The sequence below is a fragment of the Hyalella azteca genome, unplaced genomic scaffold (assembly GCF_000764305.2).
Source record: "Hyalella azteca isolate HAZT.00-mixed unplaced genomic scaffold, Hazt_2.0.2 contig12860, whole genome shotgun sequence".
In the NCBI taxonomy this organism is placed as follows: Eukaryota; Metazoa; Arthropoda; class Malacostraca; order Amphipoda; family Hyalellidae; genus Hyalella; species Hyalella azteca.
The window spans coordinates 216,525-229,607 of record NW_025942804.1 but is presented as its reverse complement, the minus strand read 5'-3'; the positions used below and the strand labels follow the sequence as shown (position 1 = coordinate 229,607).

At 38.9% G+C, this 13,083-nt stretch overlaps 1 protein-coding gene across 1 annotated transcript; it reads right to left on the bottom strand.

Annotated features, from left to right (window-relative positions):
- Window positions 1-715: 715 nt before the first annotated feature.
- On the bottom strand, window positions 716-10,303 carry LOC108671547. Its single transcript, XM_018159104.2, has 10 exons — window positions 8,794-10,303; window positions 7,622-7,777; window positions 6,802-6,930; window positions 6,466-6,604; window positions 5,424-5,673; window positions 4,822-5,010; window positions 4,452-4,580; window positions 3,882-4,030; window positions 3,337-3,536; window positions 716-2,914 (listed from the first exon to the last, which is right to left on the bottom strand). Exons 1-10 carry the CDS (start codon window positions 10,286-10,288, stop codon window positions 1,005-1,007), a joined length of 4,746 nt encoding a protein of 1,581 aa, XP_018014593.2. The 5' UTR covers window positions 10,289-10,303; the 3' UTR covers window positions 716-1,004.
- Window positions 10,304-13,083: the final 2,780 nt, after the last annotated feature.

The following is a 13,083-nucleotide window of genomic DNA, read 5'->3' as shown; positions in this document are numbered from 1 at the left end:
TCAAAAGGCTTATTAAAATTGCATAGGAATGTTAAAGTAATTCATAAAACTAATGCAAAACTTTTAGGCTGAACATGGAATTTTGTTGTTGCCGATACAAAGTCGCTATATTGTTCAATATTCTTGATAAACCTTCGAAGGAAAACGTACTTAAGAACCGTATCATTTCAGGGCATAAATTAATATTCATTCTGTCATTAATGGGTTAAGAACCGTATCATTTCAGGGCATAAATTAATATTCATTCAGGTAAATGAGCTTGTTTTAGTCGATACTCCCACATGGAAAAAATCACGACACTGAACGTGATACGCAGGTTTCTCAACAAGCAACACTTCAACACAAGTGCACTTCATGACTGACTCAGACAAACGTTTGTGGAATCATTTTTGCAAGAGTAAGGCCAAAGCAGCGTTCCAGGTAAAAATGCCTTCATTTCGCAGTAAAAATTACCATAGAAAACATGGCCCGCCGAAATAAGAAGAAATATGGAAGACTTTAGAGCTTTAGGTAGATTAAAGGCTTCACTTCCTCGTGTTATTAAAAGACATTGGGTATGTACCGTAATTAAAACATATGACGCTTTGATAATGATGTCTGCAAGTTGTTTTTAATGGTTGCATCTGAAATTGGTATCTTCTAATTAAAATTTGTATTTATTCATTCAAAAGTATTTATTTGCAGCCCTCACAATTATATTTTCAAAATACTAATAAATTATTGAGTTAATGGAAGCAATTACAATAAAAATGTCTTTTATTATACTATTGCCAACAAATGACTAGTATTTCATCAGAGTAATCACCACCAATTTAATTTGCTATAAAATTTGCACGTTAATTTCAACAGAAGAATAAAACTCATTTTTTTCAGTGTCAAGCATATAGCAACAATGTAAAGAACGCCAATGTTTCTTCGCAAGGCAGAATTTTTAAGGAAAGGAAGCATGGCTTCGAATTTACATAATGATGAGGAATTTTTTAAGCTCACAAAATGCAATCGATTCACCTGCCACCGTAGCTTCCAGAAGGCGGCATGGAATAATATGAGCTGCCATCACTGGTATTAGGCATCCGTAATCCACTCTCATTCATGAACTGCTGGATGAGATCACCACTGCTGCTCATAAAGTGACCCTGGGAAATGCTATCACCCTCGCGTAAATTCGCCATTGGCCCCAAGTACCCAGCAATGGGCACAGAAAAGTTGCCCTGTTGCAAGCCAGGCGCAAAAAAATTGTTAGATAGCATGGAGGAACCATCAGAAGAAATGCCACTAAAGCCGTTCATTGACACGTCAGGATTCCCCGTTCCAATGCTGGCACTAGCCATGGACAGAGAACTGCTCATATTTAATCCAGGATTATTCACAGACATAGAGACAGAACTCGTGCTCAGCCGAGAGTTATTGATACCGAAACCAGGGTTCACAGCTAGATCATTATTTTTCATAACATTAACAAAATGGTTTGTGCGAGAATCAGTGCCCCCCGCAGAAAAAGTTGTTTGGGTACAAGATGCGCCAGTGCTAGTAAACGGTACATTAAAGCCTGACATTGTGAGTACAGATGGCGAGGATTCATCCACTTGCTTGGAACTGGGATATTCTGCACCATTATTTGCTGAATATACGGATTTAATATCCATTGCTTCTTCACGGTCGCGATTAGCAACCATTGATGAGTAAGTAATACCTGTGCCAGGAATATAAGAATTGTTATTGCCATTTGCTCCTGAGGAATCTGTCGACGTTAGACTCAAAAACCTGATACTAGGTGCAGAGCTGAGACTTGTCGAGACAAGTGTAGGTTTATCAATGGTACTCCAGCCAAGCACTGAAGTTGCCTCAGTGCTCGCTGTAGACCTAGAATCAAATCTGGAACCTGTAGAAACTCCAATTGTCTTGTTGCCTGACGCATAACGCAACGAGGTTTCAGGATGAGACACAGCCAGGGTATTGCTCATTGAAATACTGGTGCCATCAGTTGTATTGAAACGATACGGCGACAGCGAGGCAGCAATGGTGGCCGAAATGCTAGTTGAAGACCCAGTTCCAGACAAACTTGAAGCAGAGATTACATTTCGATGGCCTGGAGTCTGCCCGCATTCCGTAATATTAGAAGTTCCAGATAGATTGGAGTCAACATCAGAATGTTGATTGAAGTTTGAGTGACCAGGAGAGAGACCAGTCAGGTTCGAATAATTCTTAGAGGGATGAGACCTGGTAGGTGAACCTTCAGTAGTTGTAGTAGTTCGAGAGCCTGTAGTAGTTTGAGAGCCTGCAGTTTCTGGAGCTTTAACTGGCATAGTATTTGTGCCACTAACAACAGAAAATGCACTGTCGCCATGCATTTTTGGGGCTATGTTAATTCCAGGACCTGATGAAGCAATGCCAGCCAGATGGGATAGTGATGTGGCATTACAGCTCATTGGGAGGGAAGAAACTGACGGACCACTTTCAATAAGATTTGTCGCACTCAAACCATCAGTCATGAGGACGGGAGAGACTGTAAGACCACTGAAAGATGGCACACCAACACCAAGCCCAGAGATGGTAGTACTCACGGTAGTAGTGGTGGACGTCACTGTACTTACAACTGCTGAAGTAGAGCACGTCTGAAGGTGTGGATACAGCACAGTCAGCAGAAAATGGGCAACGTCATAGTTGCTCCAATAGGAGGTGTGTGAAGTGAGGGCGCTTAGGTAGCTGCTCTCCATGCTGCCTTCGCGTAGGACATGGTCGATTCGTTGTCCTTGTGACAACTGACAGCTCTCAGATGATGCCATTGCAGACGCGTTGAAATGTACAGTCTCTGAAACACTGCCACTCGGTGGTGCCGTAGAAGAGCTTCCTTGCTCGTTAGATTTCTTGTTGCCTTTCATCAGACCCCACAAATTCCAGCTGCTTGAGCCCCCTGGAAAATTCAAATGAATTAGTTACACACCAAATAGGGAACAAGCAACGTAATTTGATTCACGATTGACTTTTAAAGGTTCATACTTGAAAAAAATCCTTACATAGGCTTTTTTTTTCAGGCGTGTTTTACCATAAAACTTATCATAAATTGAGGTAATGGGAACGTTTCCGAACGTAAAAAAATTCCATGAAAGCACTTCAGTGTAGCTGAAAAGACATTGTTCTATATGAACTTGAATAATGTAATCAAGAGTTTAATTGGGATATTATATGTAAGGATCAATTGATTAAGATTTTTCCGATTACAAATAATTGCATCAGACGCCAGCAGTCCCAGCACTAATATTTTTACGGACAACACTAATAATAAGTAGTGTAAATGTTACTGCAGCTAATATCAAGAAAACTTGTATGGAACACCTTTGACGGGCGTAGTGGGCTGCGACGAGCTAGGGGTGCTCGACACGTCTTTAGTGTCAGAGCTTCCGTCCTTGGATGAGGCGGCAGAGGCTGCAGGCTCCAGAGGCATTTGACTGTAAGGCAGCTTGTCTGCTGCGCTGTGGCAGTGCAGTGTCACTGGAGCCACGCTTGCAAACGCTGGCACAATCAACGGCTCAAGTCTGCAAAACGTTAATGAATTACACGTAACTATAAAAGTTCACGCTCATAAAAAATACACCAAGGTGGAAAATAATGATTACAACATTACAAAATGATTTTGATATAATGTAAAAAAGCAAGTCCTTGTGTTTACCAGCGGGACTTGCTCACAGGTCTAGATGTGGCTAAGGTATTCATATCCGAATGTATAAATTGAATTATTTTATCGGTAGGAAAAGCATCCACTTGACACACAAATGTAATGCTCAAGTAGTATGCAACATAAAGAAAGAAAATGAATATCAATGTGACAACGGGAACGATTCAAGCAATTGCTCCCAAATATTCCAAAAAAGAAAATAAACCTGTAAGCAACAGGATCGGAAGGATGGAATATGTTGAGGATCCTCTTGAAGCAATCTCTGCCGAGCAGGGGCGGAGCACCGGTGTCCTTGCGCCAGCGCAGGGCAAGAAACACTGCCAGTGGTGAACCCAGGCAGAAAAAGTTCTCTATCTGTATGGTGATAACAATTAACATTTAAACCTTCTACGTAACTACAAAATTCAAGCGAGAATACGTGAACACTAGATTTGTTCCAATTAAATCATGACAAGTCATCCAGATAAGCAAGTTGTTAGATTATAGCTGGTTATTGCCAAAGACGGTACAGAAGAATGTAAAGGTTTTTAAATATTTTAAATAGACCAATATTTAGAGAGAAACATGAAGAAAAAGGGATTGAAACCTAAGAATTTTATTCAATACATTTTCACAGCAAAACTTCTTCAAAATTATTAATTGTTAGCAATATAAGTAGTATTGACAGAAAAGAGTCAAGTATGGAATGCATAGATGAGCAGAACATGAATGATCCAAAGATGAAAAAAAGAGTAAATAGGTACGTAGTACGGTACTTAAACTTGAGTAATAGAACCTTGAAGTTGAGGTTTGGTTGTTGTGAGTGTCGGAGCTGTTGATGTAGGAGCTGCTGGACTGCAGACTGCATTTGCACGCCGTTGCTGCTGTCTGTGCTGCGCTGTTGCTGCGAGAGTAGCACTCCGTTCTGCACAGGTTAGTGTCAAGACATTTTCAACACAGATGAAGACAACTAACATTAAGAAGTAAAGAACGTCAACAAATAAGAGCTTAAGATTGTTCTGATGCAGTAAATATGGATTACAGGCATTTCTGCACACACATAAAAGAAAACTAAAGTTAAAAAAAACATCAATATCTGAAAATTACACAATCCTTTAACTAGTTTTAATACACATAACTAATAATTGATAGTCAATTGAGCTAACCATTGCCTGGAGGAAGTTTGTGGAGAGCTGGGGTGTAGGCGACCAGCCCGTAACTATGTCATACGTGATGACGCAGCCAAGAGAGTGAGAGACAACCGACACCTTGCCACCGTTTGCTTCAAAGTAAGGGTTGCGCTCAGTGAAGAGCGAGTACAATCGGTTCAGCTCAGATGACAACACGGTAACAATCTGAACAATGGGGAACATAAGGTTAATATCTGCTGGGACAATATGGCAACAATCTGAGCCATGGGGAACACAAAGTTAATATCTTAGTCAGGTTTAGTAGGTGCCGGAGCAATAGGTTCTCACTGTCGCTCAAGAATAAAACATGACAAGGGAATCAAACTACCTTTGCTGGAAGAGAATAATTATTAGCTTTTAGCTTATATTTGGTCAAAATTGAGGATTACCTCAAGTAATAGTACAAAATTCCGATGAACCTCATATGAATCAATTCCTTACCATGTATTTAAAACCATAAAGTAAACATATAGCATTCTTACACTTTCTAAAACCTAACCCTGAACTGATTTAGTTGCCATTGAAGACCAAATAACCCAGTTACTGAAATGTAAGAAGCAATAGTAGCATAAACTTACCTCTTCTCTGTACTGAGGGCTATTGTAGTACATTATGTCCATGAATGAAGCATTGAGCATCTGCCTGATATTTATGATCTTGTGGGGAGTGATGGAGTCAATAAGGCCATTGTCCAAAGTCAGTTGAGAGCGCCACTCGACAGGGAAGAACTCCACTGTAGTCTGCTGGTCAAGAATCTCACTGCCAGCCTGGGCATTTGTCTGTTCCTTCAGGTAGCGCAACTTGAGGGTGTTCACGTTGTCTCGAAGGCTGAGTGGAAGACAAGCTCATTGGTAAACAACAATCACTCAATTTAAAACTAAATTTAACTTAAGGAAAATAAATTAGAAATTGGACTTTCTACTGATTTTCTAAACCTAATTCAAAGTTTTGATGTATCTATATATACCTATATTGGTATAGTTCGGCAGAAGATGTTTTTTTATGCAAATTTGCTTGAAGACAGAGCATGCTTTTTATTAATAATCTTCTTATTTGTTTTCTCAATAAGTCGAACAAAAATTCTAGCTAGCGCCGGGAGATCAAAGAGCAGGTTACAATTGTTATCAAGATTGTTTCAGAATTATTTTCACAGTTCCATATTTTTGTGTTGTATCATGTTTATGTGCATCATGCAGGTACTTATTCCAACAGGAATTTTAGTATTCAATGCTTTCTATAACTCGAAAATTAATGTTGTTACATTTGTTCAATAGATTAAAATAACTTCCTAAAACCTGCATTTTGCTCACCCAACGTCTTCTGAAGTACTGTTTATTTGTGTTTATTCTTGTTTATTGGTATTGTTTGACTCTGAAAATTTAAATAAATGAATTCTATGGCCATTAACAGCCCTAGTTTTGACAAGCTAATTCTGCCATCTAATACTAATATGCCTACACACAAAAAATATGAAAAAAAGTTTAGAACAGGAATGAACTTTTCTTGCATTGTCATCTAATGTCAGCACAACTAATTTCATCATCACACAATTTCCTCTGTACAATGACTATTTTCTCTTGAGTAACAATGCATGAAAGATATTCAAAAACAGCTATATACCTTGTACTGTTTCTGATAATCCTGCCAGTATCCATCTTCTGGCCAATGCCATGTATGACGAACACAAGATGAGTGATGTCAGGCAGCTTGTCGCTGGCACACGCATCAAGGCTGTAGCCACGATGCACCTTGTATCCAGCTGACAATGATGCAAACAATTAGGCATATTAATAAGTAATGATGCCAGAATTTTGTTCAACTGTCAAAGAAAATGAATATACTCATGAAATTTTATTTTAATGGAATGCAGAAGATTTAATTATTCTATGATAAAATGATGTTAAACCATTGAAGTTAGTTGCAAATATGGGTGAATTAATTTTTTCTGATACAAACTTTTCTGGAAGCCAAGCTTCTTGCCCACAGAACGCATGAGTCGGGCGGGAGTGGCATCAAGGGACAAATAAACTTCAGAAGCACTGAACCACTCCACAGAGCCCCCAGGTACAGACAACCGGTGAACCGCTGTAGAAAAAGTCATAAGAGAATTAGAATTAGGTCAATTTGAGAAAGCATTATCCTGTCAGTGTTAAAAATGTAAGGCAAGGAAAAATAATGAAAAAATTAGTCAATGGCTCAAGTGAGCCGATTGATTTTAGGAGCTCACTTTTTATATTAGTGTTACATGTAGGGCATGGATATTTACTCATCGAGTCCCAAGAACATGAATGTAGGGGTCCTGTGCAAACCCTTCAATATTGTAGGTACAGAAATAGATTAGAATGAATGAATATGATGAAAATTTATTTCGCATAGAAACAGGAATATTTAGGAATCAGACACAGAGCACATGCGGCCATTTATATACCACTCATTACGCAGCAGAGCTGCTCACAGAGATTGCAATCAAACTTTTGATTGTTTGTTAGGTTTTCAGTGTTTCAGAAGATATTCCTACAACAACCATTGCTTATTCTGTTCAAAAATTACATGAACAGTCAGGTTAAGCTAAAATGTTTTCTTATAAGGAAAACCTTAGCTGTGGTCAGCAAACCAGCTAATAGTAATTTGAAAAAAAATTCAGTCACAACCATTCACAAAAGACAAAAAATTTCAAGGCAAAAGAGATGCACCATAATAATCACTCAGTAGGAAATACCAGTACTCGAAAATTTTGGGGTAATTTTGCACCTATGTCTGCAGCCATGTTGCTTACCTTGTTTTTGTGAGTCTGCTACACCAGGAACATTGAGAGGCTGTCCTCTGAAGTGAGTTAAATGTTCTTCTTCAAGTTTCTCAGCCAACTCTTCATCCAATGGAGCCCAAGCTCCTTCATAGAACCAGATGCCTCTACAAACTGCAAACACTTCACCTGTTAAAATATTTAATTGAGATTTAAAATTCACACTATTTGATGGATTCACACAAGGATAAAAACATAAAATGTTGAACATTTAAATTTCTGGCAAGTTAACATTGCAATTTCTGGCAAGTCAACATTGAAATTTCTGGCAAGTTCAGAAATTAAAAAAACAAACAGCTATATAGATATTAGCTTAGGCTCAAGTTCTTCTAACTACAGGAATCTTCTTATAGATAATATGGAAAAATTATGACTATAGCAACTATAGATTGCAGCAACTAAGGTTCCAAATTAAAATGTATTAAAGAAAGCAAGATTCCACACAGTAACATCTGCTTCTATATACGTTTATTTCGTTAGAACGATTACCGGTAATTCATCTGTATAATGTTTATTAAATTCAATGATCATTAAAAAATTGCAAAAGAAGTTAGTCAGGTTGTAGCACTGGACATTTTACAGTAGTACACTTCAACAATCCAGATTAATAACAGTTAAGGTGAAGGGGGAATGGCAACTTGGCAAGCAACATATCTACCATTCAAATTGCAACTAGATCTTCCCTGCAATTTTTGAAGCTGCAAGATTCTCCCTAGATGAATTATATCCAATCTAATTGTTAGTAAAACTGAATGATCAGGCAGCACAATTCCAGATGTATCAAAAATTGGTAACTCTGGAGTTTGGAGCTGTGAGATTTCATTCATAAATAGAAAAGTTTTAATCTAGAAGGGGGGGGATAAAGTTGGGACTTACATATTAGTAGTTAATAATTTAGCATGCACATGAGGCTTAAAAACTTAGGTAAATAATGTCTTAGCATAATTGCCACAGTGCCACTTGCCATATATTGACCAACTCAAAATTTAATAATGTATGTTTACTTAAAAGTCTCATCTTCTTTGGTCTCACCAGGTTTGGTTAACCTTGAATTGAACAAACAGAATATATGAAATCATGCTACAATAATGAGGATAAGGCAATGAAATAAAGTGAGCAACCCAAAAAAAAAAAAAGTTAAATACCTTTCCAGTAGATGCTTTGACCTTTTTTAATCTTCACATTTACTTCATACAAGCCTCCACGTACAGTAACTGTTCCATCTTCTCCAAGATCAAATGGTCGTTCATCAGCTTCATTAGTTCCTGTCGAGCCATTTTCAACAGAAATATCTGAAGATGCTATCTTTTGAGTACTGGCTAGTCCATTCTGCAGCAAATCTCTGAACTTCCATTCAATACGCAAGGAGTCGTATCCAATAAAAGGGATCCACTTTTTGTCCGTCTCTGCTTTGTAGAACCATCGATATTCTTCAGGGCCTAGATCCTCAACAAATTCTTTGAAATAAGGCAAAATATGGCTACCAAATGATCCCAAACTGTTTGGGCCAGGATCCAACAAGTTATCCAATGAAGAACTTGCTGAATTAATTTTGGTATCATAGGAATCAATTTGGCATGAAGAAAAATCATGATTAGGCCTACTTTCAACAGTAGACATAAAATTCTTAGAGCCCAAAATTTGAGAATTTGCAGCTTTAGAATCATATTCCAATTTAAAAGGCTTGGAAGATTGATATTCTTTCTTCTTGAATAGAAATAGTGAAGGATTGTGAAGGTTGGTATCACTAGATGTGTTCTCAGAAGAAACTTGAGGATGTAGATGAATTTGAGATTCTTCCAGGGCCAGGCTCTTCAAAGATTTTTCCTTCACATTAATAGAAGACTCATGGCTTCCTACAACAGTCGTTTGCAGTGAACTGAGTGAGGTATGAGAACTTATATCTCTGTGAGAAACAAAAGCAATGTTGCCAGATGTAGGAAGATGGTTCTGATTTCCAGCCATTCTAATAGTTGAAGCACAAGATGGAGCTGGAGATGGCACCATTTCTGATCTATTATCATGTGAATGCAAAGATAGCTCATCATGGAAGTCAAAATCTCCTAGATCATGAAAATAATCAAGTGATTTATCAAATGAATGCGATGTCCTGTGTAGTGGCAAAGACAAAGGATTCCTAGCAGCAGATAGCACGTGTAGCTGATGTGGGTCATTATCATACGTAGAAAAACGCGAGCTGGGAGACAAAGAAGTGGACATACCTAAATGATCTCTGTAGTAAGCAGAATATGAATCCATTTCAGGATACGGAGACGAGGCAAGAATTCCACGACATTGCAACTTAAGATTCGAGATACGGTTTGACAATGATTCCAAACGAACATCATCGGACTCAGCAAGCGGAGAATCTAAATAATGAAAATCAGCATTATTGGAATGGTTCAAGCTTGACTTAGATTTATAATGTCTCGACTCTGATGAAACTCTCGGTCTCGAGTGTGAGGATGATTTGCGACTGCGAGGCGATCGATTCTCCTTCGTAGGAGAAAAACTTCTTGAATGAACTCGATATTCACGCACCTCAATAGCATGTTGAGGAGTGTTGTTCAAACTCCCACTTTCATCGGCTAAACCATACGAGTACGGCGTTTTAGACGAATGACTGTTCGAGTCGGCCATGATAACAACATCGAGTTCGTCTCACGCTCGATCAACCTTGTAAAATAGATAAGAGATCAAGGTACCAGAACTCTTTGCCACGGCAGAAACGCTCTACTTGATCACGGAGACTTTCAGCACGAAATTTTTGAGTGTATTTTTAAAAATTTTGTGAATGTTCATACTCAATGCAATTTATATCTATGAATAACTTTTATTATTTTTAAACAGCGATTGCAAATGGGAAAATTCTCTTCTGCTCCCTCAATAAATCATAGGATGAATTAATGATGTGGGCAGGGTGGCCCAGTGGTTAAAGTTCAGAGTACCATGATTGACGCAGAGAGGCGCGGGTTCGATCCCAGCTCTGGGCGCAAGTTTCTGGTCAGAATCGGCGAGGAGGCCGGGCGGTTAATTAAGCACAGCAGAATTGTAGCATTGAGTTGCGAGTTCGAGATCGCAAAATGCTTTGAATGTTCTGCGATGTAAAGAATCGGCGACAGGCCTACGGCCTAATAAACGCTGAAACCGCTATTATTATTATTATTATTATTATTATTATATGTGTGCATCTGCACAGATTGCTTAATTTTGCTAAGTTGAGAAAAACTAGCAAAGTTCGTCAAAAATGTGATCCGGGTTGAGTAATAAAAATGCCTGCTTACTGCTCTTTGAAATGTATCAAATTTAACTATACTACATACACATACTACATATGATATTACATCGATACTGCCAATTTAAATAATAATGGGGCCATATAATTCAAGGCGTATTAACCTAAATAATTCAATGTCTCTTTGCGAAATGGATTAAGTATGTATATTTTTATACCTTGAATACATGATCATTATCAATGAATAAAATATTTAAATATGCATCCAATTATCTAGCATGAGTGAAGTTTTGCCACAAGCTGAGTTGAGGATGACAGTTACATGGGTGTAAGTAAAATGAGGAAAACATTTGACATGTACTTATTATTAATTTTTGATACATTAATAAGCAAATTTATTCTGCAGTTATTTATGATTTATGACCGACGAGCGAAAGATTACGTTGTTTTTCTGGTGGTTTTAAGTAGTATTATACAAACCACAAATGCCCATTTGCAAATATATCATCGATATCATACTTTTAACTTTTCAGATATATTCGAAAGTATCTCATACTTTATTTCCAGTATTCCTTCGGGTATTACGTTTCATAACTTGGCTGCGAACGATGAAATCTGCGATGAGAAATTGTTGGACTGATGAAAATAATTTCAGGGTTTATATTATAAATCATGGCTTTAAGTATTTATAAACTCATCCTACATCTAACTGCCGATCGACATCATCGGAAACTCTCGAACTACGCGAAGATCTGCGAATGATTCTGATCATTCATTAATAATATTTATTGAAAACCCGCGATGAAGTAAAGCCACGGTAGGTGATGCTCGATATAACAAAGAATTTCTGGACAAGCATCGCTTTCAGCCGTGCAATATCGATCCTTCAATAATAACCTACATTTTTGCCACCTCGTTCATATGAGGGAATAAATGGGTTGTGTACAATGGTTAACTCATACACAAGCAATAGCTTTTACTACAGTTCGTATACGAAAATATAAGAAATAACTTCAACAAATACATCATTACCGCCTTACAATATGATTTAAGTAGTTCAGCATCATTCTTCTCCCGTACCTTCAAGTCAAAACCAAAAATTCGCATTTAGGGGGCGCAACCGTGGTCCACAAATTTTACTCTTAAAAAGCCAAAGAGCGAACTCTCAGCCTACAATATCTTTACTCAGCCTCAGAGACAGAAGCGGCAGTCTACGCTGGAACACCGTAATTCGCACCAGTGAGACACTGCTTGAAGATGAAAGCGCCGTAAGTCTTCAGCCAAAACTTCAGCATGCTCGCTCATAAGCACGCAGTTTTGCATCCGGCCTCACCCACTATGGCTCTACATCTTCTGGCCTAACCTATTCACGCTGCTCTGACTCACAACCTTCTTGCAGAGCAGCGTCACAACCTTCTCACTTGCCTCTCCTCTCTAACGTCCAGTAGCCAACAAGGTTAGGTTAGGTCCGTTTTGAGTGGTGAAATATGGCAACGTGTGGAGATTCGGCCAGATGCATTATGGCCATGCATAGCCTGCTATTCCCTCAACCGTTCTTACCCACGGACAGGAATGAAGTTGGGCGCAGCTGGACTCCGGGGGTACGCAGATGTGCACCACCAAATTTGTGCACCAATCAGCCTTGAAAGGAACGCCTTGCATATTTCCGGATGGCCACCACTCAGGCGTGGATTAAACCATCCGTCGGTAACTAGCCGGTGACATCATCTTACTTTAAATATTAGGAGCTTTACGCCACCACATTCTGAAGCGAATAGCCCAGAGAGTAATGGTTGTCCACTACTGAACGTTGCATCGAATCGTCACTTCATACCCTGACTTTAGCTCGAACTGTAACTTGCGGACAACGGACTACGACCAACCAGCCCAGGTCGCCAGTGGAACTGCATGCATCCTGCCGTGCACCACCAGACCGTCACTTTTAGCTCACGACATTGGGGTTAGGTTTCAGAAAGCATAGTTCTGTTACAAAATCTATCGTCCTTCGACGAGCGACTTCCACAGCTTCGCTAAATTACGTAACTTTTAGCTCACAGCATCTGAGGTTAGGTTTCAGATAGCATAGTTCTGTTCCAAAATTTATCGTCGTTGACGACGCTGGGCCATACGACGTCAGGCTTATTTTCCTGTGGGCTGATTGGTCTAATTCAATGGATGTGATCTGTCTGGTGGCGTGTGG

What these genes read in the sequence shown, in the direction of transcription:
- LOC108671547 (XM_018159104.2), bottom strand. Translation starts at nt 10,288, where the DNA reads ATGGCCGACTCGAACAGTCATTCGTCTAAAACGCCGTACTCGTATGGT. An exon ending in TCAAAGCATCTACTGGAAAG is followed by an intron (nt 7,778 to 8,793) that starts GTATTTAACTTT and finishes ATATTTTAACAG; the next exon opens with GTGAAGTGTTTGCAGTTTGT. An exon ending in CAAACTTCCTCCAGGCAATG is followed by an intron (nt 4,581 to 4,821) that starts GTTAGCTCAATT and finishes TAACCTGTGCAG; the next exon opens with AACGGAGTGCTACTCTCGCA.